At 48.0% G+C, this 26,164-nt stretch overlaps 1 protein-coding gene across 6 annotated transcripts in view; it reads right to left on the reverse strand.

Moving 5' to 3' along the window:
• Window positions 1–26,164, reverse strand: part of TTC7B (tetratricopeptide repeat domain 7B) — a 240,435-nt gene that overhangs the window by 192,553 nt on the left and 21,718 nt on the right. For 5 of the 6 annotated variants that reach the window (XM_036842602.1, XM_036842601.1, XM_036842604.1 and 2 more), the window contains exons 2-3: window positions 24,295–24,449; window positions 20,484–20,652 (exon numbers count right to left, since the gene is read on the reverse strand). In XM_036842602.1, coding sequence (XP_036698497.1) covers window positions 20,484–20,652; window positions 24,295–24,449 — 324 coding nt within the window. Of the gene's footprint in view, window positions 1–20,483; window positions 20,653–24,294; window positions 24,450–26,164 lie in introns of those variants that run through there. The other variant, XM_036842607.1, reaches the window with a different exon arrangement.

Consider the following 26,164-nt stretch of genomic DNA (forward strand, 5'->3'; position numbering starts at 1 on the left):
CATTCTTTCAGGATTGTCTAAACTTGAGATTCCTCAGCTAGGAGCCTGATCTGGGCGCGTAAGTCTGCACAGTTTCCATAATAGTAAAGGTTCGTTTGTCAAGGCCCTACTCAGCACACAGCACTGTGCCTGGGGTTTGACATGCACCACTTAAAATCCCCACAGCCACCCTGGCGAGGAAGGTGTTAACAGCACCTTATAGATAAGATTGAACTTAGGGTCTCACAGCTAGTAAATGGTAAAGCCAAGTTTCGACCCCCGGTCTATCCAACTACAAAACTCCGCTCATAATATCCTGTCTCATGGAGCTGCTGACAGCATATTTGGTGTCTGATAAGAGCAGTGACCATAAAAATGAGTTTCAAATTGTAAAGGCATAGAAATTGGAGTCCAGAGCTTAGGGCAGTGGTTTCCTCTCCCACCAGGAGCTGCATCACCCTAGGGAAGTCCTGGGATCACCGACCTCTGCTTCTCATCTGTGCCGTGAGGGCTGAACTACTGGGACACCATCTTGAGCTGAATGACTGTGCAGGACTACAAGCCAAAACAAATATTTTGATTTTTTTTAATCGCATTAAAATGAACAGGGAATTAATTTCTCATGAAGTTAAGCAACACAATAAAATATAATTACAGCAACTACGTACTAAAACATTAAGCATTGTTTCCTCATTTACCTTAACTGCATCTCTGAAGCCAGGCCCAGGCCAGGTACACTCTGATGTCTTGCTGTAACATGACCCACAGGGCAGTTTATAACTGGAGGTACCAGAAAAACATCATTACAATACCATGTCTCTGTGGCAAGGACTTCAAAGGCAGTAAGACAGTTTCCAGGGATCTCAGTTTCCAAGGCTGAAAAGTAACTCGGGAAAAGAGATTCAAGAGTCTCAAAGTAAGGTCTTGGTATAGGCAGCCCCGGATTGCTGGTCCTGTGTTCTCACCTCTGGAACAGCTGGGCTCCCACAGGTGTCAGATGTACTCAACTCAGTGCAAGACAAGCCCCAACACAGGGTGTAGAGAGGGGACGCTAATGGAAACCACCCAAAGCGGGGGGTGGGTGGCCTAGACGTCCTGTGAACACCCCGTCAATAAAGAGCTTCTCTACTTTTAGTGGTCTCTGGGCTGGGAGGCACAGTTGGCCCCTTCTGGATGCTTTCAGAAATTGCTGTCTTCCTTCCAGAGTCAGCATATTCTTCTTAGGAGGTGTGCATGTATACATACATGCACGCGTGCACGCACACGCACACACACACACACACACACACACACACACACACTGCTTATAAAAAGAGACGCCAGGCCTTGAATCAGACATTCACCTGCTACAGCAGACGATCTTTCAGTGTCCCTTCCAGCTCTATGATTCTGTGAGCAAATGAGATGCTAATTCAACCTGAAATGCTCACTAAATAAGAGTTTATAATTTGAATTAATGCTCTTAAAGTCTCTACTTAGTAACCATATAATAGTAATAACAACATGCAACAAGTGCTAGCTACATGCCAGACACCGTTCTGAGAGTTTAAAATAATTTTTCTAACCTTCACAGGAACGAGGGAGAATTTACTATCATCCTCATTTCAGAGATGAGGGAACTGGGGCTCTGAGCTGTTAAGTAAATCACCCGAGATTACACAACTAGTAAGTGGCAGACCCTCTGCTGTCCGAGTTCTTGCTCTCAGCCTCTCACATTTCGGACTTACCTGTCTTTAACATGTAAAGCGGTACTGCATAGTGGCTAAGAGTGTGGGCTTTGGAGCCAGACTCCCTGCTTCCTAATCCACAGCTGACTTTATATGTAAAATGTTATGTGCTTAAAACAGTACCTGGCACATAGTAAGCACTCAAAACCCAGCCACTATCAGGATTATTCTCTATATCACTATTCTCGTTACATAACAGTAGGCTGGAAGGTCTCCAGGAGGAAGCATTTATTCATTTGCTAAATTATTTTTATATATTTTTAAAATATCAGCTTTATTGACATATTATTCGTATACCATAAAATTCATGTTTAAAGTGTACAACTCAGTGGTTTTAGTATATTCACACAGTTGTGGAACCATCTCACTAGCTAATTCTGGAACATTTTCATCACCCCAAAAAGAAATACCTTACCCATTAGCCCTTGCTCCCCATCCCCCCTCCTCCCTGACCCTGGAAACCACTAACCCACTTTCTGTCTCTTTGGATTTGCCAATTCCAGATATTTCATATAAATGGAATCCTACAATATGTGACCTTTTGCGTCTGACTTCTTTGTCTTAGCATATTTTCAAGGTACATACTATTGTAGCATATATCAGTGCTTCATTCCTTTTTTTTAAATTGAGGGGAAATTCACATAACATAAAATTAACCATTTTAAAGTGAACAATTCAGCAACATTTACTACGTTCACAATGTTGTACAACCTCCATCTCTGTCTAGTTCCAAATATTCCATTCTTTTTTATGGCTGAATAATACTCCATTGTATGGGTATAACACTTTTTACTTATCCATTCATCAGCTGATGAACATTTGGGTTGTTTACACTTTTTGGATATTTTGAATCATGTTGCTATGAATATTCAGGCACTGGCTTCTGTATGGACAAATGCTTTCAATTCTCTTGGATATATACCTAGAATAGAATTGGTAGGTCAGGTGGTAATCCTACGTTTTGTTATATTATTTGTAATCTTTGTGCTAAAAATGACACCTATTACTACTACCAATCTGCTGGGTAAAATATTAAGAAGTGAAAATACATGGACATGGAAAATACATGAAAATACAGGAGTAGACAGACTTGGAGTCAAACCCTTGCTCCTCCATTTTCTAGCTCTGTGACTTTGAGCAACTTCCTCAATATCTCGGGGCCTCTGTTCCCTCATCAAGCAAATGAAAATAACAGCACTTGCTCTAATCGAGTATTATGAGGTTTAGTCCAGTGCCTGGCTACAAGTAAAGTAAGTATTTGATAAATAACAACTACTATTATCAATAAGCACCTTTCCTGGGGGGAACCGCAATCTTCCTCAATTTTCTGAGGAGTATCTATAAAATACGGAAAAGCGTCGAGAAGACAGTAACAATCATCTATGTCCCCACCCCTCAGAATCAAGCATAGTTAACATTTTAGCACAGACCCTCAACCTTGCTAATACATGATACCATGTAAACTTTGGCCTTGGTTCTAGTTTCTTTCCTAAGAAGAGTGGACTCATCACCCTTAGGGGATCCCTACAGCACCAAGCGTAGCCCTGACTTCAGCAAGGAATGAGAGCGGCCAGTGAACAGATGTGCCTTCCCTTTCTCCATTCCACAAATTCTCACTAAGCACCACGGCTGGGCTTCACAGCGCAGGACACGGTCTTCTCCCTTGAGAAGGCCCACCTCTAGTGGAATGGAGGAGAAAGACATTTCCAAAACAGAGTAAAGAGTACGGTGACTGAGACAGACATGGTATCACAGAAGAACTAAGAACAAGCACCTCAGTGGACCTTCACCTAAGGCCCCAAACTTTCTTTGGGCTCTGTCTCTGCTTGTTTCCCAAAAAAGAACCAATGAGGACACTATCAACACAACCAACGTGAAACGTGAACGTGGGTCAGCAGCAATAAAAGGGCTCTTACTCTCCTTACACTATCTAAATATAAACAGGAGGCTCTGACTAGCAACCTGAGATGAGTGGCTACATGCAACGCAGCATCTAGCTTCCCACCATCCGCAGAACCGTTAAATCTAGATGGGAAGAGGCCTGAGTGCCGCGCCCGAGATAAACAGCTCCAGAAGGCTTACACAGCAGATCCCCAGCAGGCCACGGCCTCACAGCTCCTCGCCTTCTCACACCCGTACTCCCACATTTTCTGGGTTTTGCACATGGGCAAAAGCACTCGGCAAGGACCCCCCGGGCCCCACCTCTGCCACCCCATACCCTCTGCTCATGGATAGTTGTCTATCAAACTACTTCTTTTCACTGCCCCTGAAGCGATCTCAAGACTTCAAAAAATAAATAAAAAGCAGCTTCTAAAGGGAAAAAACTGGATCCCCCTATCTTCTCTCCTCTCCTTACCGTGGAGATAAGGAAATTCAGGCCCAGAGAGGGTACGTAATTTGCCCAAGGTCACAGAATGGGTACTGGCAGAGACAACCCTGAGCCCCGCTGCAATGAGCTCACTACCAGGGCAGGTCCACAGGAGCTGGGGCCCAGCCTCCAACAGACTGTAGAATTTTCCTGCCGGGGAGGAAGCACCCTGCATGTTACTAGTCTGTCGTTCGGCTGCAGGATACCTAGGAGGTCATGGTCATCAGCAAATATCCAATTCATAAAGGTCAGGATTAGGTTCTGTCACTTTAAGACCTGATATTAATCTACCAAGAAGTACTCTAGGAAAATCCTCTTTGGATTCTTCTACAGTCCTTACGACCTGGGACTTTTCAGTCCATGAAAAAAAAAGGAGGTATAGTAACTCCTGCTAAACCTCCACTACCAGAATTCATACTTGTAATTCCTTTCTCTTTTCAAGTCATCCATGCACTGACTTTAATGTACTGAACGCAGTCAGCCCCTGTGGGAGTCTCTGTAAATGCCGTGACTACAGGCAGCAGCAGAGGTTCGGCTCCCGGTCTAGGAAGAACGGGCGAGGCCTATCTATCTGTAATTGCCTATCCAAGGCACAGCTTTCGAGAAATGACCCAGGAGTCCCTTAGGAGGCTCACTGATCCAAGGTTAATAAAGACGGCTGGCAAGTTCACACTCCTTCCCGGCTCCCTGACCTCGAGTAGAATCTCAGAATGATCCAAATTTCAGGGCCGAGGCTGCTGGGTCGGCTCTGCGCATGCTCGAACTCCCCGGCGAGGACGCGGCTCCCGTGCCCCCTGGCGGCGGCGGCCGGCACTGCGGGAAGACCTTGATGGGTGCCAGCCGCGTGGAGGAGGGTCCTCCCCACCCCACTTTGGTGTGGCCCACGACGGAGCTTTTGGCACGTGACCCGCTCAGAGGCCTAATGTGGAATTCCGGTTTTTGAACGTGGCCAGGGTACCAAAGAATCCTACTGTTTAAATAAGAAGCCCCAGTGTTATCGACGCTGTTCAGGGAGAAGGATGTTTTTTCCAAGACCTCCTGCAAGGTCCAACCAGCTCTGGGAGCCACTCAACGCAAACCAAGGCACCTCACAGCACACCACGGTAGACTCAGCCTCTCTCGGTGCGGCGTCGGCAACCTCTGCACCCGGGAGCGCCTGTACAAATGATACACCGGCCCCAGTCCACAAAGCAAGCATCTGACAGCAAAGGAGAAAATGAACGGGGGTCTGAAACAGAGGGTCCACCCTTTACTCCTCCTCTTAACTGGGGGTGGTACCTGTGTGAGGATTAAGGGCGTTAGGGGGCAAGTGCTTAAAGAGTGTTTGGAAGGTTTTTCTTTTTTAATGCTGTAATTACTATTAATAATTTACTACTATTATTCCAGAACCTGGCCCATAGTAGGAGCTTAACAAACCTGAAGTCCTCTCCCTGTCTTGCGAGGCTGCGGTGTGTCCCTGCAGGGCAGACACAGGTCTCTGCCTCACGGGTAAAGGGACTGGGCAGGGAGGCCCAGCCAGGGCCCAGCACAGCTTCGTGCTCTGCTGCACCAGTCCCAAGGTGACTGGGGGAGAGCGCAGAGCTGGCTCTGACACCCTCCCTCTCCCCAGAACAGTCTGTGCTCTGCTCCCGCCCCCAGAGAGCTCTGAGCTTTCCAAATATGGATGCTTTTTTCATTCCCAAAGCATCAGGAACATTTGGGGGAAGAAAATGAACACCAGACATGGTTTGGAAATGATGGAAGCCAAGTGATGGGTGGTGGCGGAACGAGCACTGTGCTAGGACTCAGAAGTCCTGGTTTTAAAATATTAAATGGGAGCCTGGACTGCTCCCATTTTATAACCTGGCCCGCTTTGTATGGGTCTAGGCCTCAAGGACCTAGAAAGAAGGCCCCAAGTCCAAAGAGTGAAAAATACGGCCACTAGCACACAATGCAGGGGAGAAAACTGCATTAAGGAGGCCCAAAGAGTCCCTGGATTTCAAAGAACTGAGCCATGAGAGATGGGCTCGTCAGAGCCAAACAGCCTGAAAAGACAGTCCACAAATTGGGATGATCCACCTGAAGGTGAGTGTGGGTAGAAGAAGAATTAGAGACAAGATTGTTTTATATCGGGCCCAAACCAAAATCTGTTTTCATCTAAAATGGAGAGCATTTCAGAATACACTAAAAACTCTGCACTTTTGCTTAAGCAACTTGTGTTACTCGGGTAGAGTTTATCTTCGATAGTGTAGCCCTGGACGCCAGGGGAGAATGTTTAAAGAACCATCCCATCACAAGCACCCCTGTGTGGCAGGCACTGTCCCAGGTGCCAACGCCGGGATCCGCAGCCGGCAGCTTAGATGCGGTGCAGCCTCAGAGCCCCCCCAACCCCGGAGCAGGCACTGACGTATCTGCTGATTTAATGAATTAATCAATCATACAGTCTAGTCCGAGAGAGGCAAGTGACAGGTGTGAAATAATTAAAAACGGAATGCCCAACTGGATGGTACTAACTATAAATAGAGGTAGAATCAGAGGAAGGAGAGGTTGAAGTGGACGATGGAGCTGGAGAGGTCGTCACCGAGGTGTCACCGAGGGTGGACTCCTCACAGGAGAAATGAGAGACTCCCAGCTGGAGGGAGAAGACAAGCGCAGGGGGGAACAGGCCCGCCAGGGGTGAGGCAGGTGGGAGGGCAGCCGGCAGGCGGCCTGGAGCAGAGCGTGGGTGGGACAGAGCAGGATGTGGGCCCAGCCTGGCCAGACCAGGACAGAGCCTCCAGAATGGGGAAGATGCACGCCCGTGCTTAGACCTTTCATGGTCAGCAGAACGCATCAGGAACCCGAGCTTCAACCATAGGGGAAAAGGTAACAATGGGGGAGCGGGTGTCTGTTCCTGACGACCTCAGTGTGGATTTTTCTCTGGTACATTAAAACCTCAGACTGCTTACTGCCTTCACCACATTTTAACTTCGACCTACTTAAGAATATAAAATCGCCACAAATGTGCAAATGCTCACATGTTCTAGGTCCCGTAACCCCCAGGGGAAAGCTCTCTGTCACCTGTGTCCCTCCTCCCTTTGTGGGCCCAGAGCCCTGGCAGGCGCTCTGCCCACAGGTAGAGCTCCCCTGTTATGTGCTGGGCCTCTTGCCTTCCTCACTCTCTGTGGTCCCCTGAACGAGATGCAGCCACTCCTGGGTTGTAACCAAATCTACACACAGTCAATTCCCGAATCTTGACCAACGAACCAAGAGCCTAGAGACCCTTGTGCTGAGCAGCAGCCCCAGAATTAGAATGGTTCCCTGGACAGCACCCCCTTGTGGTCGCAGAGGTGTCACCATGCTCAACTCCAACGCAGTATCTTTGCCCCACCCTCCTAGGAAAATTGGCTCCTCCCCCTGTAATCCTTACCTGGTTCAACAACAGCATTGCCTGCCCAGTGAGCTAAGCTAAAAATCTCACAGTCATCTTGGTTCCTTCCTCAACCGCATCAACACACATACCATCTCCACAGCCTACTGCAATCCAGGCTTTTGCAGTTATCTGTCAGGATCCAGCTAGGACAAAGGAATCACTCTAGTTCCTTCAGATAAAGGAGAGTCAGTGTATGGGACTGTCTACATAAGGGATGAAACAGATGAGAAGCCAAACAGGATGGTATGGCATCCCAGGATTCTGCAAGAGCAGAAGGTCATGAACACCCCGGGGCTGGAAAGGATAGAGGGAGGAGGTGGAGTTACAAGAGCTGAGGAGCTGGGGCTGCTGGCTGGGAGACGGAACCCAGCACAAGCTCCCTGGTGGGAGCCGAAGCCACAGAGGGAGAGTCTGTCTGGCTACAGCTGGAACAACCAGAGAGATGCAGCCGCTGTCAAAGGTGCAGCCTAAGGCCGAGAGAGAAAAAAAAAAATACCCTGGCCCCTCCCTCCTCTTGCTCCCTAATTTCCTGCCAGTGTTTTCTGTTGGCGGAGCCCAGGCACCCGGAAACAGCCTGCAAAAGTCAGGCCCCCTGAAATGCAGAACCCAAAGCCAGCTCACCTCCCCAACCGGTCTCCTTTCCCATAATCTTTAATTCCTTCTAATCTATTCTCCACTCTGTGCCAGAAAGATCCTTCTTGCTCATGAACTTAATTAAGTCATTCCTCCTGTTTAAAACCTGGCAGTGGCTGACAGTTTTCTAGCAGGAAAAAACAGGACTCATCCACCAAGCTGATTTTGTCAATCAAGTGCAAATATAGGAAGTGCTGTTTCCCTTGACTACGAGGACGTGTACTTGAGTTTACTCTGTAACATGGGGTGAGCTGCTATTCAAGGTATTGTTGTGGAAGAAAATAGAGACCATTCCTCAGTCATCTACCCTGAAAATGGTAACTGGCTAAAGATCATTCCTTTCTGACCACGATTGTTTGCCATGATCTGAGCCTCAGGGCTCCAATGAAAAGATGCCATGTAGAAGCAAGTGGAGAACAAGTAATGGCTTTAAAATCTATTAAAACAATAGAGTATCAAGAGATTGAATTAGTAATCCAAAAACTTCCTATGAAGAAGAGCCCAGGCTCAGATGGCTTACTGGTGAATTCTACCAAATGTTTAAAGAAGAATTAACACCAATCCTTCACAAACTCTTCCAAAAAGTAGAAGAGGAGGTAACACTTCACAACTCACTCTATGACACCAGTATTATTCTTGATACCAAAACCAGACAAAGACATCCCAAGAAAACTGCACCATTATGAATACAGATGTAAAAATCCTCAACAAAATATTAGTGTAGCAAATCCAGCAACACATAAAAAGGATTATATACCATGACCAAGTGGGATTTGTTCCAGGAATGCAAAGTTGGCTTAACATATGAAAATCAGTCAATATAATACATCCTAATAGAAGAATAGGCACAAAGATTACAGTTATTTCAACAGAAAAAGCATTTGACAAAATCTGACACCCTTTTAGGATCAAAAACACTCAACAAACTAGAAATACTTCTTCACCCTGATAGAGGCCATTTATGAAAAACCCACAGCTAACATAGTACTTAGTGGTGAAAGACTGAAAGCTTTGCCCCTAAGACAAAGATCTCTGCCCTGGTCACTTCTATTCAACATTGTACTGGAGGTTCTGGCTAATGCAGTTTGGCAACAAAAAGAAATGAAAGGCATTCAGATTGGAAAGGAAGAAGTAAAACTATCCTATTTACAGATGACATGATATATATAGAAAACCCTAAAGAATCCATAAAAAATTATTAGAGCTTATAAATGAACACAGCAAGGTTATAGGATAAAAGATCAATATACAAAAGTCAGTTGAGTTTTCTATACACTAGCAATGAACATTCTGAAAATTAAATTAAGAAAACAATTCCACTTATGATAGCATCCAAAAGAATAAAACTTAGCAATAAATTTAACAAAAGGAATGTAAGACTTGTACACCAAAAACTAGAAAACATTTCTGAAAGAAATTAAAGAAGACATCCCATGTTCGTGGATTGGAAGACTTAATATTGTTAAGATGGCAATACTCCCCAAATTGATCTACAGATTCAACATAATCCTTATCAAATTCCCAGCAGGCTTTTTTTTTTTGGTACTAATTGACTATTTGATCCTAAAATTTATATGGAAATGTAAGGGACCCAGAAAAGCCAAAACAATCTTGGAAAGAAGAACAAAGTTGGAGGACTCACACTTCCCAATCTTAAAACTTACTACAAAGCTACAGTAATAAAGACAGGGTAGTACTGGCATAAGGATAGACATACAGACCAATGTAATAGAATTGAGAGTCCAGAAATAAACCTTTACATTTATATTCAATTAAATTCAACAAAGACATCAAAACAATTCAATGGGGAAAAAACAGTCTTTCAACAAATGGTGCTGGAAAACCAGATAGCCACAGAAAAAAGAAAGAAGTTGGACCTCTACCTCACACTACATAAAAAAATTAACTCAAAGTAGATCATAGACCTAAATGTAAGACTTAAAACTATAAAACTCTTTTTAAATGTTAAAAAAAGATCTGTGACCATGATGAGGCAACAGTTTCTTAGATACAACACCAAAAGCACAAAAGAGAAAAAAATAGATAAACTAAAATTAATCCAAATTTAAAACTTTTACATTTCAAAGGACACCATCAAGAAAGTAAAAAGACAACCCATAGAATGGGAGAATATATTTTAAAACCATATAGCTGTAAAGGGACTTGTATCTAGAATATAAAATGAACAATTATAACTCAATAATAAAAAGACAAACTACCCGATTTTAAAATGGGCACAAGATCTGCTTAGATATTTTTCCAAAAAAGATATACAAATGGCCAATAAGCATATGAAAAATTGTTCAACGTCATTAGTCATTAGGGAAACAAGTTAAAAACCACAGTGAGATACCATTTCACACACACACTAGGATGACTGTGATCAAAAGAACAGAAAAGCGTTGACAAGGATGTGGAGAAACTGGAATCTTTCAGAATAATACAGCCGCTTTGTTAAACAGTCTGCAGTTCCCCGAAAAGTTAAACACAGATTTATCACGTGACCCAGTAATTTCACTCCTAAGTGTGTACCCTAGAGAAACGAACACATACATCCACCCCAAATCTGGTACACAAATGTTCAAGGCAGCATTACTGATAATAGCCAGAAAGTAGGAACAACCTCACGTCCATCAACTGATGCGTGGATTAAGAAAATGTGCAAAATGTGGTACCTTCATACAATGGAATATTATTCAACCATAAAAAGGAATGATACATGCTGCAACATGTGAGAACCCTGGAAACATGCCAAGTGAAAGAAGCCAGACACAAAACATCACATGTTGCAACATTCCATTTATCTCAAATGTCTAGAATAGGCAAATCTCTAGAGAAAAAGTAGATTAGTGACTGGCTAGAGCTGGGGGGGTGGGCATTAATCAAATAACAGGAAGTGAGTGTTAATGAGTACTGATTTCCTTCTGGGGTGATGAAAATGTCCTAAAATTGACTGTGGTGATGGTTGCACAACTCTGAACCACTGAATTGTACACTTAAAAGGTTGTATTTAATGGGATGTAAATTATATCTCAATAAAGTTGTTTATTTAAAAAGCTATAGAGCATATTTGTAATATGAAAAACTGAAACAACGCAGATGTTCCACAGGCAATTCGTTCAAACATATCCATAAAGCACACCACTGTGCAGCCCAGGTTGGCTCGAACCCTGGTCCCAAAAATACAACTGTAAAATTTGTTAACTAACTCAAGCGGCAGTAGGGTGGCTGGTTTTATTTTTTGCTTTATATTTTTCTTTATTTTCCAAATAGCCTATACTCAACATACAAGTGAAGAATAAATGTTTAGATGCTTCCCTGGTGGCGCAGTGGTTAAGAATCCGCCTGCCAATGCAGGGGACACGGGTCCGGGAAGATCCCACATGCAGCGGAGCAACTAAGCCCGTGCGCCACAGCTACTGAGCCTGTGCTCTAGAGCCTGCGAGCCAGAACTACTGAGACCGCGTGCCACAACTACTGAAGCCCGCGCGCCTAGAGCGTGTGCTCTGCAACAGGAGAAGCCACCGCAGTGAGAAGCCCGCACACCGCAACGAAGAGTAGCCCTCGCTCACTGCAACTAGAGAAAGCCCATGCGCAGCAACAAAGACCCAACACAGCCAAAAATAAAACAAATTTTAAAACAAATAAATTAAAAAAAATTTTTTTAAATAAAAAAATGTTCACTTTTAGATCAAAGGTCAGAATGAGAGGCGGCTGGTCCCACATAGCGCAGATAGGAAAGCACACAGGCACAGCCGTTCTGCAGCACAGTCTGGAAATACTTCTTTTCTGACCCAGAAACTCCACCTCTGGAAACCTCTCCTAGGGAAATCATTAAGAACAAGCACAAAGACCAGGCTGAGAGGGCAGTCATCACAGCCTTATATGTAACAGAGAAAAGCTGAAAACAACATACATGGCCCAAAATAGAGGCTTTTTAGTTAAATATATTATAGCTTATCCATGCAATGAAATGCTGTACAGCTGCTAAATTGTTGCAGAAATGTATCTGTTGTTGCAGAAAGTGACAGCAGGTCACAAAGCAGTATATGTGATATAATCTCATTTTATTAAAAAAAAAAGCCACACGCATGATAAGTATAGAGAAGATCTAGAAGGAAACACGCTAAGATGTTAACAGAGGTTGGCTTTGGGTAGACAGGGTGATGGATATTTTTATGTTCTTTTGACTGGTCTGTATTTCTTATTTTTATATAATGTACATGTATCTTGTCTGTATTAAGAAGAATAATAAAGGGAAATTATGGGGGAAGAGGCAAGAGGGCAACCCAGGACAGCTAGAAGCACCACCAGCTGCCCAAGCAAAGGAGCATGATAGGCGGGGCCGTGGGGAGGGTTGAGACCATCACAGCCACTGCTGCTCCCAATCTCAGGATACCTGAGGTCAAGACTACACAAACTCCCTTTTGCTGACCTCAGATTTATATATTTAAAAGCATTTTCCCATTTTGCCTTCTTCATTCTTCTCAGTATTCTTGTATCATTATCTCCATTGTGTAGATAAGAAAAGCGAGACTTAGATTAACTTACTTAAGAATCACAGAATAGCATCAAGGGTTAGCAGGTTATCTGACACCGGAATTCCATCAATGACATCCCTACTCCAACTGAAAGGCAGCTCAGGAAAGCAGAAATAGTATGGATTCTGGAGTCCACAGGCCTTGATTTGAATCCCACCTCACCTCTGAAATTCAGGTTTTCAACCCCTCCGCGGGGAATGATAATCCTTACGGCGCAGGATTGTTCTCGGGGCAAAGTGCAAGCATGCAGGTAAATCTGAAAGCGTCATGCCTGGCTCCTGGGAGGGCTCCACGAATGCTAATCCAACAGGAGCCCCAACCTCTCAGGGCAGCCGAACCCTGAGGCGGCTGTGTCTGTTCGAAAGGTCTCCAGATATGCGAGTACTGCTGGACTTCGTGCAGCTTCCACTGCCTGGCCCTGGCCCTGGCCCTATCCCCGAGGCCAGAACAGTCAAGTCCCTCTTCCCCTAAGAGCCCTCCACGCAGGCGAGGTCGGCTCCTCCATCCTTGGAGACTGCCTGATGTGGTCTGGTCCCAAGGCCGTCTCCAATCCACAGTGACTCTGTCACAGAGCAGCCACCTGGCTCCTCCTCAATTGTCCCTTTTCCTTTTCCCCTGCAGGGATCGCCTCCAAGGAGAGAAGGCATAAAGAACCCCAGCCTTCCCTCTCATTCCCCTGAAGGGCCCGCCCTCTTCGTCACAGCCTTCATGCAGGTCCTGGGCCAGTTACAGGGCCTGTCGCGGGCCACCGTAACGACACTGAGGATGGGAACGTGACCCAGGCAGGGTCAACAAGACCCAGTGAGAATCTGGCTGAGGTTCCTAAGACTTACGCCTAAGAGACTCAGAGTCTGCAGCTTGAGATGGGAAGCAACACAGGGTAAGATGTGCTGGGAAAAGGAGAGAAAGCGTCCATGCCTTTGAGCCCTGAATCCAGCTGCTACCGAAGTCAGATTAAGTTGGGTTTTCTTTCACCTACAACTGAAAGGCCCTAACCCACAGATCTCAGTAGAACTTCAAAATGAGTCTTTGGCGTGGGTTTACCCGCTGCACGTGCTCAAGGCAGGGGCTCTGGCCTTGGGGGATGGAGCCTGAGTCGCTGACTTGGATCGACACTTCTGCCTCCATCCTCTCGGTGAGCACAGCATACCCGTTCGCTACGTCTGCTGAGCAGCTGGGTCGGGCTGGGCAGAGCAGGTGACATGGACACCCTGCCACCGGTCCAGCCCCTCCCCTCTCCCACCGTGTCCCAGCAGCTGTCGTGTCTCTCTCCCGGCACTCTCTCCCACCGAGCACACAAGCGACCTGAGAGCCTCTCTGCCACCCAGTGTCTCCGTGAGCTGGCTCAAGAGGCAAGCCCTGGTCACCATGCCTGCGCCTGAAGCTGTCAGCTGAGCACAGGCGCCAGCTGGTCCGGAAGACGTCAACCCACGGCCCGGAGAGGGCAGGGGCCCTAGTGTGCGAGGGGGCCAGCACTGCCTTCCCCCCGGAGGCCTCTGGCACTGGTGGAGCATGGCCAGCCTGGACCCAACCCACCACGCGCAGGCTCCCCTGGGAGCAGCAAACGGACATCCCTGAGGATGGAGCCATCAGGGCCCCCAGGCGAAAGCCGCCAACAAACATGTCTCCACTTTCCCAGGGGAATCTGGGCGGCTCCTAACAGACAATATTCCAGGAGGAAAAATGAGGCAGAAAGGTAAACCACCTTCTAGGAAACTCATTCCTCGAGTCACCTCGTTGGGAGTCTGGCCTCACCTTGACCCAGAGGGCTGTTACAATTAGCCCCCAAGGAGAAAGAGCAGACACACCCTTCTCCTCCCGTCTCCTACATTTCATGGGTGGGGGGCGGGGAACCCTGGTTAAAGATATTTGTTTCCTCTGTGGTCGCAACAGGTGACAGCCTTCTTGGGAGCACGGCAGTACTCAAGTCGTAACGACCCACCGCCTGAACAATTTCCAGCTCAATTTGTTTCAGGCCTTTTTCGATACCACCCAGCGGCCCAGGACTGAGCAAAGTGTGGTGGAGAAACCCGTGAGCAACACCTAATAAAAGCCCCTCAGCGATGAATCGTGTCCCTTGTGCTGATTTGCCTGAATTTTGCTCTGGTAGGAGGCCCATGGAAGACAGCGAGCAAGTCCCAGGGGCCTCTTCCCAAAACGTTTTGTCAGTGAATGTTTTAAGTCTCTGTCCTCTGGCCTAAGGACTGATTACTGCAAGCTGAGGTCCGTGGGTGTGAGAAGACACTGGTTTTCAAGCTGGGGAGGGCAAGGCTCAGATCCACACCTTTTTGGAGATGGGTTCTGTGTTTGAAGACCAGTGCTTACAAGCTTAAGGGAACAGGCAGCACTTCTGAAAGCCCCTGAGAGCTCCCTCGCCCCTCGGCACTGCCCACGGAGAGACGGGCACCTTAGTTCCTTCTTGGCACCATGCCCCAAGACCCGATGCTCAGAGCACACAGTGGGCAGACCGAAGAGGGCCCTGGGGCCAGTCTCACACGAGGAAGGAAGTAACACATCCAAGGGGAGGCCATTATATGATTCCGTTACCACATTCCCACTGCTGTTCTCATCACACCCGCCCTTCTGCGAAGTGAGAGGCCCACAAGGTCTGCAGACTCTAGGGAAGGGGAGGCCTCTGGCCAGGGAGTGAAGTCCAGTCAGCAGAGACGAGCCCTCCTCCCTGAAGCCCAGCAGAGCTGGTTTCTCCTCCTCCGCTATCTCCTCTCTTATCAGCCAATGTATTTAGCATGTTCCTTATGAAGACAACTATCTGGGAATTGTGTGAATTGTTCTTGCCTCTTAAAGGAACGCTACTTGAATCAACTAATCCATCCCAACGTGAATGGCCTTTTGTGATAAAACCATGAATGTGGGTCCAACTCTAAAGACCTCTAACCTTCCGGGCCAGCCCGGGGCAAGACTGGTGAAGTGCAGGATGAACTTTGTCTCTGGACCCACCCTCAAGCAGTCCCGTTAGGGTACCCACTCCACCTGCCCCTGACCACTGGGTACTCCCCATCCTCCAGCACCAACAGCCTTTCCTCCCTAAGCCTCCAATCTCTGCTTGCTCTCCCACAGCCTGAGCCAAGCCCTCTGTCACACAAAGCAGATACACTAGGGCAGCTCTCCTCTCTCCCCATAGCTGGCTGTTACCTGGGGCTTCTGAAGAGGTCTATCCATTTGGGTTCAAGCTCCAGGGATACATAAGAATAAAAATAGCTAACCTTTGTTGATCTGCCAGGCACTGTGCTAAGTGCTTTACATGTGCTCACTCCTTCCCTACAACAATGCTATAAAGTAGATACTATTATTATCTCTATTTTATAGATGAAAAAATGGAGCCCCAGTGAGGTGAAAGTAATTTGCACAAGATCCTGTAGCTAGTAAGTGACAAAGCTAGAGATCAAACCTGGAAGTCTGGCTCCAAAACCCCAAGCTCTGAGCCAGTGTGTCAGAGGAGCAATTTCAAACCCAGGAACAAAGGAGGAATAAAGAAAGTGGAGGAGGCCCCACAAAGCTCCCAACACTATACCGCCTTCTCCACCTGGGCAGACGTCATGCAGCTTGACAGGAACGTTTCCTACCAAGAAACACCTCCACGTCCGGGCCCTGCCTCCAGTTCATTCTGTGTCATTGGGCAAGTCCCTTACCTTCTCTGGCACAGTCTCCCCCGCTGGAAAATAAGACGTTTGTATGAGTGATGGTTGTGAAGGCCCTGTTTATATTTTGGAGTCAGTCCTTCTCTGCTTTGGTACCATGCAATCTGGAAAGGAAGTTTAATACCACGCTGCTGTTTCCAGGTTCGTAATTTCCCTCCTCGTGGGCACCAATCCCAAGCCTCAGGTCCTACGCATTCCCTTTCATTCACCTGAGCACAGGCTACTTTCTTCTCCCTGCATCCTCCAACAGGTCCCACCTGGGTCCGAGACCAAGCTCTGATGGACATGTCTAATGAGAGGCTTACATGTCCCCCCAGTCTCCTCTTTTTCCCAAGTGCCTGGTGGCTATGGCCCTATAGTAACTTCTCACCAGTGGACTGTCAGCACAGCTGATGTGTGTTACTTCCGCTCACCCCAGACATCTCTCTCCTCTCCCCTTTCCACGAGCTGTGGCACGCCAGCCACCCAGCTTCAGTCATCCATCACACAGATGAGGACTGCGCCCTGGCAGACGGGGGAGCGACAGCAACCTCGCAGAACACAGCTGCCCACCCACTGTGACCAGGTGGGCCATCGCAGGACTGCCACAGGCCTTCCCTCAAATTGGAACCAATGCATTTGTGGTCCCTCTGTTACAACAGGGAACATGCCAAGGCTATTTATAAAGGCCATCTCTAGGAAGGCAAGCCACTTACAGCTCCCACTGTCCTAGCTGCAGAAAGTTAGCCGATGTCCAGCAGATCGAAGTCCCAAAATAGACAGTGACCATGTGTTCACTGTTCCCAAGCCTCCCCATTTGGGAAAAGAACATCTGTGGCCATTCGGTGTCCTGGAGATTTCACGTGATATCTCAATCCGTACCCAGAGCAAAGATTTCTACTCACTTGATTAACCCAGTTCTACCAGAAGCTAAAGAGTTTCTCCATGTCTTCTATTCTCATTCTGTTTCTCTACTTAGTTTTAAGAGATAGGAGGAAGGCGCTGGGGGAATGCGGGGTGCGGGGGAGTTGAGATCCATTTAGAGGCTCTCTGATAATGGAAATGAACTGAAATGTATAACCTTTGGGGAAGGGATCCATGCCAGCCTCTGTCATGGTGTGATGTCAACATGCTCTTACAGGTATACCCCATAACTGGCAGCGAGTAAGTCTGAATTATCGAAATATGCTCAGTATGTTACCTATGGGCAAAGAAAATGCACCTGACCATGACAGCTAGAAGCAAAGGCACCCAGAATCACCTGAATTACACAATGGGCACCTTGGTAGAAATCTGAGCAAGGGAACTTCTATAAATTTCAATCAATAATTGAGCACCAATTAGGCACCAGACACCGTGCTAGTTTCTGAGGATGGCAAACAAACAAAACAGTTCCTCCTTGAGTGGAACTCACAGACTGGCAGGAGTGTCTGATCGCAGTACAACTAGTTCTAATATAGCGTTTGAGTAGTTCTAACCTACTGGGCTGTGATACTATCAAATGCGATGGCCTCTGAATGGGTGAGCCCCGGAGGGTGTCAGAGAAGACAGGACACGTGAGCTTAAGGGCCAGAACTTACAGCAAGAGACCTGGGCAAGGAGTTAAGGGAGAGGAATGTGAGAGGTGGGGCTGAGAGGAGGGGTGTGGATACAAATCTAGGGTGTTCTCTAGTGAACTGAATGTTTTCTACCTGCGGAAACCTTACCTGCCCTGAGTGCATTCTCATCCACGTGCCAACAGAGCAGAGTAATTAAGAACGTGGGCTTTGGAGCTGAACACTCTTCAGACTGAGTCCCCCTCCCGCCACTCAGTAGGAGAGCATGGGCTCTGGAACTAGCCACTGAGGCTGAGTCCTGGCTCTACTACTTCCCAGCTGTAGGGCCCCGGGCAGCATATCTAACATCCCTGTGCCTCGGTTTTCTCATCCGTAAAATGGAGAAAATAATAGTGTCTACCTCATAGGGTGATGGTGAAGCTTGGCTGAGATACCCAAATGAGGGCCACAGTGCCTGGCACACAGTAGACACCATATCATTCCTAGTAACCTCACCCAGTCTCATTTCCTTTGTCTGTAAATTAGGGGTTTGGAGGATTAAAGAGACAATAAAACCCTAACGTGGTGTTGGCCCATAGGAGGTTCTCACAACTGAATGACGTTGGCTTCTGATTCCCAACAAGCCGAGGCTGTATTACCTGGCCAGGGGAATCTGCTCCCGGCCATGGCTGCAAGAGCAGACGTGGGAGTTCATGGACATTGACTCTGGCTGAGAGACTGGGTCGAGTCAGACCTCAGGGGACCATGGAAAAGTTGAGGTGACCTGTGAAAGTGTGCAGGTCAATTCCCCGGCCGACAGCAGCATACAGGTGGCACAGGGGAGGGGCGTGGGCTGGTGCATGCCCATCCAAGGTGCACCCGGGCTTTGCTCCAGCCCAGTCTTGCTCTGGTGAAGTGAGGGGACAGCTCTTCCCTTCTCCCATCAGCCGGCCAGCATGTCCCAAGAGCCAAATGCCTCAGCCCCGTGGCTGGGGCCCACTGCTCATCACACACCACCCAGGGCCAGACTTGAGGACCAAGCCTCCCGTCCCCCTTGCCCACTTTGCACGGCAGCCGTGAGACTAAGCTGGTGGTGCCGCCTGCAGACAGTCTGCCCCACCAGGCCGTCTCGGAGCCCAAATCAAGACCTGAGCTCTTGGTGCTAATCAGGCCTTAGAGCCATGCTCCTCCCCTCAAAGGACAAACCAACTCCTGGCTACAAGCCAGCAGGCCCCAGGTCCATCAGGTGACTGGAAACTGCCGGATGACGCCTTGCTCTTGCTGCACGATATTGTTCCTGGCCCCGAATCTCTCTCTCACACACACACACGCACACACACACACACAGCTCCCATAAGCCTAAGGCATGTGAGGTGCTGGGTGAACACCAGCGAGAAAAGAGGCCAGCTGTGTGGCACAGACCTCAGACAGATGCACGCCCAGGCCCGGGCCCTCAGACGCCCTGATGTGCCCATTAAACCGCCAGAGTGGCCTGTCAGAGTGACAGCATCCTTTCCCAGCCCACAGGGACACTGAGAAGATTAATTAGAGGAACCTAAAAGTGCTTGAGCAAGGTTCCCCAGGGAACTGGGTGAATATGTCACCCCTGTCACAAGGCTCTTTAAGTGTGCCTTGGCTGGGTCTTTGTTCAACATTGCATAGGATCACCAAGGCAGACATCCGGCTGCATACGAGTGGCCAGCTCAGTGCTGTTCTAGAGGGTCAACCCACCCAGGGCCCGGGCCTCTGTGTGGCCACAGTCAGCCACATTGCATGGTTTGGATGGTAGGTGGCAGGAAGGAGAGGAGCTGCTTTCAGAGTGTCTCCTTCTTACTGAGGCCTTTATAAATCTACTTCAAAGCGTCCCTCCTCCTCCAGGAAGCCTTCCTGGCCCTGCTGGCCTACAGTGACCTCTCCTGCCTCTGAAAAGCTGTTACCGGGCCTGGCTTTTTCCATTTGCTGTTTTGTTTGGGGCTGACATTTAAAAATATCATTTAGTAAGTGCTTTACATACATTATGTGGCTTAATCCTCATAACTCTATGAAGTGGATGTGATTACACTCATTTCATAGATGAGGAAGTAGAAATTTGGAAAGGTCAAATAATGTGTGTGTCCTGGCTTTCTGTCATTTTTTTTCCCCGTGGGACTGCACTCCCTCACATTAGATTACAAACTCCTCTGTGGCAACCGGGGCAACATTTCCCCCTTCTATCCCCTGAGCCCCTAGGCCCCCAGGTAAACACTGCATGGCTGGCTGTTTCAGTGACCACTGAGCCTTAATTATCCCAGAGGTGGCACTGATGAATAAAAATGAGAGCAGCCGCATGGCCAACTGGCCATATGTAAGGATCCCTGTATATACACTGTGCGGCATCTTAATTACCAAGAACGGTCCCTGCTTAAGCTGCACATTAATCATCAGGAAACTTTACTGCAAGTTGTTCCTTCGGGGATAACTGAGGAGCCGCAGCTCTAAGGAAACGCCCTGTCACTGGGCTTAAAATGATCCAGTGCCTGTGGTGGGGCAACCCCAGGGGCCTCGCCGGGAGCTGCCGGGGTTAAGCCCAGCCAAGGGCACAGGGGTCAAAGCGCAGGATCCAGGGAGGCCCTGCAGCTCCACACAGCGCGACCCGGGGCACGGCCCCCAGGAGAGCAGGCGTGGGCCTCACCTTTGGTGGCGTAGGCGTCCGCGGCCATCCGCAACCTGTAAGGGGGGACACCCGTCAGCGGCCAGTCTTCCAGGCCCACCCGGGCATAAATGTTGAGAGCAGCTTCATAGTCTCCTTCAACATAATCCAACTTGGCCATGATCAGATTGGACTCTTGTAGGAATTCTGACTAGAAGGAAAAGGAGAGAGAAAAACATTTTCCTACGATATGATGTGTGATGCTCCCACGGGGCCCCGCGGCTCTCCACACCAAGACGGGCGTGGGAGCCTTCCTGGCGGTACTGCTCACGGGGCCCCAGAGCGGAAACAGCCCATGTGGCCAGCAGCTGATGAGGGCGGAGGCAAAATGTGGTCTCGCCGTCCCCCAGAATATTACTCAGCCATCATCAGGAACGAGGCACTGACCCCTGGGACCACATGGGTGAAGCTCAAGAACATGACGCCGAGTGAAAAAGCCAGTCACACAGGTGACATATATTGGCCAGAACAGTCGAGCCTGCTGAGGCAGAAAGCAGACTAGTGTTGCCTAGGGCTGGGACGATGGGGGCATGAGAGATGACTGCTAATACTTACAGGTTTACTTCTGGGGTGATGAAAATGTTCTAAAATTGACGTTGCACAGCTCCTGAATTGTACACTTTAAATGGATGAATTACATGGCATGTGAATTATACTTCAATAAATCTGCTGTAAAGCAGGCTCCCGTCAGGCCTCAGGCTTGGGTCAAGAACGGAAGGCGTGCGTTATGAACAAAACACACGAGCACCTGTCTCAGAAAAGGAGGCTCCACGGACATCCTGGTGGGTCCTGCCCACGGCACTGGGGGTACACCACAGACTGGAACCCAAATAACCCAAGGAGAGAGGCTTTCTAAATTGGTGCAAAAATCAGGACTTGCTTTCTTTCCAGGGACACACTTTTCTCACTGAGCTGTTCCAGCTTGCTATGGTTACTGACCCAGGTCCCTTCCCAGAGGCTGCAAGTTCTAACTCTGATGGGCTCGTCTTCCTCTCCATCGGGAGAGGCTGGCTTCCCCAGTCCACACCCACCAACCTCATCCTCAGCCCATCCTCGAGCCCCACTCATCACTGGGGAAAGAAGAGGCGACCCAGCCATCTATATAAGGAAACAGATTTATCACCCTCTCCTAGGCATTCTCATTGGAACCTCAGCTACACAAGGCCGGATTTTTCAGCTTACAGAAGCACACCATGAAGCTGCACTATCCTGTAATCTATGGCTGAGACGGGGTGGGCGATACACAGGTAACCAGCCAGAGCATGGCGAGGCCGCTGTTTCAGCCAAGGTGGTCGGCTTCCAGGCAGTCCCTGAAAGGGAGCAGGGGCAGCACCGCAGAGGACATAGAACAGGCAAGAGAACGAAGGGAGCAAAAGGGTTTTAAGAGTGGCCCGAGGGAGTGGCACCAATGCAAGACGTCAGAATTATATTTGGAAACAGAGAAAGAAATCAAAGCAGACTGAAGAAAAGAGAAAAAGAGCTGTGAAAAAAAAGCATCCACCACAGGGGTTCTCCACCAGGGAAGGGGACAGGGCAGCCTTGGGTACACTGAAAAGGCTTCCTAGGAGATTCCTGTGTCCTCCCTCTTTCCCCAGAACTGAGACCCATAGGCTGAAAAGCAAACTGAAGGGGGAGGGGGAGGGAGTTCGTGTTTGCTGGGCACAGAGCTTCAGTTTGGGATGATGAAAAGGTTCTGCGGGTAGATGGTGGTGAGCTGAATATGAACGCACTTAAAACCACTGAACCTAAAAGATGGTTAAAATGGCAAATTTTATGATATTTATATTTTACCACAAGAAAAAAGTTTTAAAAATTAAACCGGAAAAAATTTTTAATTAAAAAAAAAGAGGTAACTTGAAGGGCCAGATGGAAAATACGCAGGAGACTGAAAAAATTCCAAGAGTAGAGGCGCAGTATGGATGCACGGTATGGAGAGCCTTGCTGGGCAAGTCCAATCTATGGCCTCGTGCAGAGGAGGAAACAGCTTGGCCAAGGCCCCTGGGCCGCGGGGGAGAAGGGAGCAGCTCCAGCCCGGTGCCATGTTACCTCGCCTGTGACAAGCGCAACTTTCTTTGAGTTGAATCAGAAGCCAGGCCTCCTGACTCCTCGCCCAGGCTCTTTTTGCCACCACACGGCTACCTTGCTCTGGTCTCTCCAGCCTCAGTTCACTTGTGTTTTGTGGGCACCTGTGTCTGCACAGGGCTTTCCCTAGCTCCCAGCTAGGAGACACCGGAACTTAAGGTCAAGAGGAGAGGAAATTTCACATCAGCCAGTGTGAGTGGGTCAACCCGCCCAAGCAAGAGCAATATGACTTTGGAACACTCTTTATAAGGCAGAGGGAGCTAAAAAATGGCAACAGGAGAAAAATCCTCTAGGTAGAACCAATAAAATAGCAAAAACTGACACGTATCTAGCGCTATTCAGTTGGAAAGAACTTCTACACCTGAGACTCAAAATGACCTTGAGCTAAGTACACTTATAGATAAAAAATGTGAAGCTCAGAGAGGTTAAGTAACTTCCCAAGGTCACACAGCTTATAAATCCACAACTGGAAAGCAAACTCAGAATTCTAAGTTGAAATTCAATGTTCTTACTACCGCACTGGGTTGTGGAGGATGCGGAGCAAAAACTATGAGCATGTGGTAAAATTAAAGGTTAATTTTTCTGGATGAAGGTAGGGGGATTCGAAGTGGGATAGAAACTAGCCAGGTGCCAGGCCTGGAGCAGTGATCTTCAACCTCTCCCCCCAACACAGAGTCTCACCCTTATACCTCCTGGAAGGACACCTGAGTCTGACCAGCTGTCACTATGAGGTCCCCCCACCCTTTCCCACTGATTAGGACCCACCAATGTCACCAGAACCATCTTCGTTAAGAACAACTGACATGGAGACAACTGTCCCTAACTCTGAAGAAAAGTGAAAGAAGGAAGGAAGGAAGAAAGGAAGAAGTCAGAGCTTTAAAAGTTCACTGAAGACTGCCCTTCCCCAATAGAGAATACATCTGAGATTTTAAAGGGACCCTAAAGAAGTTGACAGGAATGGTGGGATGCAGTCAGCTATCTGAACAAGACTGACTTCAGGAAACCAGTAAGAGCCAGACTTCAGGCAGGAAAGTGTCCAGAAACCAGTAAGTGAGGTAACAGGGTGGGGAAGGGGGCAGGGGGGAGGGAAGGCAAGATGTAAGAGATTCAACGAAGCAAGCAAGGAAAGACGTGAGAGGGAGAGGGAAAGCTGAGTATAGAGACCAGGAAACAGGGTAGATGAAGAGAAGGGCAGCGCTTAGGGTTTCCTGTGCCATGAGGATTAGGGTCATTGCTCAGGCAGAGGGAAGTTCCTGCCCTGGTTCCCTCCCACACCAAGGTACCAGGCCTGCCGGCGCCAATATGCACCCCCCTCCGGGCCAGAGCGGCCTGGGACATTCACAAGCTGCATATTTTAGGCAGGATATCGTGCGGTAAGTGACACTCCTGATTAACTTCTCTCTTTTCAGTGGGACAAAGTGTCAGATTGAGTCCTGGGCCCCAGATAACAGCTTTATTCCAAGCACCTGGGGAAGATTAGTGCCATTTCTCAGGATAATATGTCATTAGAGACTCTCATCAGAGAGAACCTATTGGTCTGGAAGCCCCACATCAATTGCACAGGGAGTTGGCCTGCTCCTCAGAAGACAAGCCACAGATGTGCTCCGCCTGTCGCCCAGTTCGTCCCTGGGCATCCTTCCCGAGCACACGCTGCCCAGAGGAGGTAGAGCCAGCATATCCCTCTAAGCCCTCATCCCGAGGCGCACGGTACCTTGAGGTTCCCTCGGTCCAGGGCAGCGGTCAGATGCTTGCGGACCTCAGTCAGCTGGGGCCTGGGGCCTCGGGGACTGGCCCCCTGCCGCAGGGGGTGTTCCTTCAGGAACTGCTCCAGCTTTGATTCCCCGAGGAGGAGTTCTGCCATGTCATCTACAAAGAACACAGTGAGAAGCTAAATGGGGGTGAGGAATGGTCTGTGGGCTGGGAACTCCCCAAGGACCTCAGGACCATCTGACAGTGAATTCTCTTAATTAAGAATGTTCCAGAGTATGAATGCAAAAGGGTGGTAGCTCAAGCATTCATTCCTCTGTCCCGTATTTATTGAACTAGAAAGATGGATACTTGTTAATGTGGACAGAGCTCAAGTTCAGTAGAAAACACAAAGTTGTCTTACGATTTATTCAGCATGATCGCTACAAAACACACAGAACCCAATACTCTGTATTTTTCAGAGACAATGCAGTGAAATCTTCTAGCTCTTTTGTGGTCTACCGCTTTATACGTGGACATGAGCTGGTAGAAAGTCTTGTGTACTCAGATTCTTAAAACAAGTTTGTGTCAAAATGACCTGAATGCATGCAGTCTGTTTCTGCCTAAAAGTCAAAGCTCTACAGAGATGGTATCTGGGAATGTTTGTATGAAGGTTCTGCTCCTAAGAGTGCATTACTTATACTTGTAACTTTGTTAATGTCTGTGTTGGCTTGTTAATTAGAATAAAAACCTCACTCCAAGAGCAGCTCTTTGGAATCCACACATCCAGATTGTTCTGAGTAAACCCAGAACAATTCATACACCAGCCTGAACACAGACTATTTTTTCTGTGAAGGGACAGAACATAATTGTATGAAAATATAAAAGCAATTTTTAAAGGTCTGGAAGGATATACCTCAAACCCATGGCAGTAGTTACCACTGGGGTACAGGAAGGAGAACCTCAACGGGGGTTAGTGGCCAATTAGGCTTTAGCTTTATCTGTAATGTCCTGGCCCTAGAAAGGAGAACAGGTTTGCCCATTATTTGTGTAATCTAAAATTAACTAAAAAAAAATATCACAGAGGACCCACTGAGATTTTGGGAAGTAGGTCTACCGAAGGCCGAGAGCTGTAACAAGAGCCTTTCCAAGTGCTCTGGTCAGTGACCCAAAGCTGCTGAATCTATAGTTCTCAGCAGTGCCTCTGTCTGTGCACTGTGGAGCCGAAAATAATCTTTTAGAGATGAGACCGAGGGTCCTGGGAGGAACCAAGCAACACAGAAATAGAGCTGAGTTAGGCTACTGAACACAAGAATTCTTCAGCTGTCCAAGAAGAGAAAGCAATTGCCTACAAGGTGCGGAGGACGTCAGGCTTGCCCCGTGGCCACATCAACACCGAGGGCCGCAAGGCCATGTCGGCACAGAGCCCGGGGATACGGAGCAAAGCCCACGTGGACAGGCCAGCCCAAACAGCAGCTTCCTCCCAGAAGCATGAGTCCTTCCTGAGAATAAAATCCAGCTAATAAAGAAATCCAGGGCTCAGGGATGAAGGACATGTAGGCAGAGGCCTGCAGGCCTACGAGAATTACAAAACAGAACATGACTGTTATAAATTAATACGATGCAAAGACAATAATACGTCAAAAACTGGGAGGAACTTCAGGGGGCCATGCCCTCATCTTTCAAAACACTGTAATATATGTTTAAACAAAAAAAACAAACATGACTCCAATCTTCTTAAAGCTTTATTGGGGACTTCCCTGGTGGTCCAGCGGCTAAGACTCCACGATCCCAATGCAGGGGGCCCAGGTTCAATCCCTAGCCACTAGGGAACTAGATCCCATATGCTGCAACTAAGAGCCCACGTGCCGCAACTAAAAGATCCCACATGTCGC

Source organism: Balaenoptera musculus, chromosome 2 (assembly GCF_009873245.2).
Source record: "Balaenoptera musculus isolate JJ_BM4_2016_0621 chromosome 2, mBalMus1.pri.v3, whole genome shotgun sequence".
Lineage (NCBI taxonomy): Eukaryota > Metazoa > Chordata > Mammalia > Artiodactyla > Balaenopteridae > Balaenoptera > Balaenoptera musculus.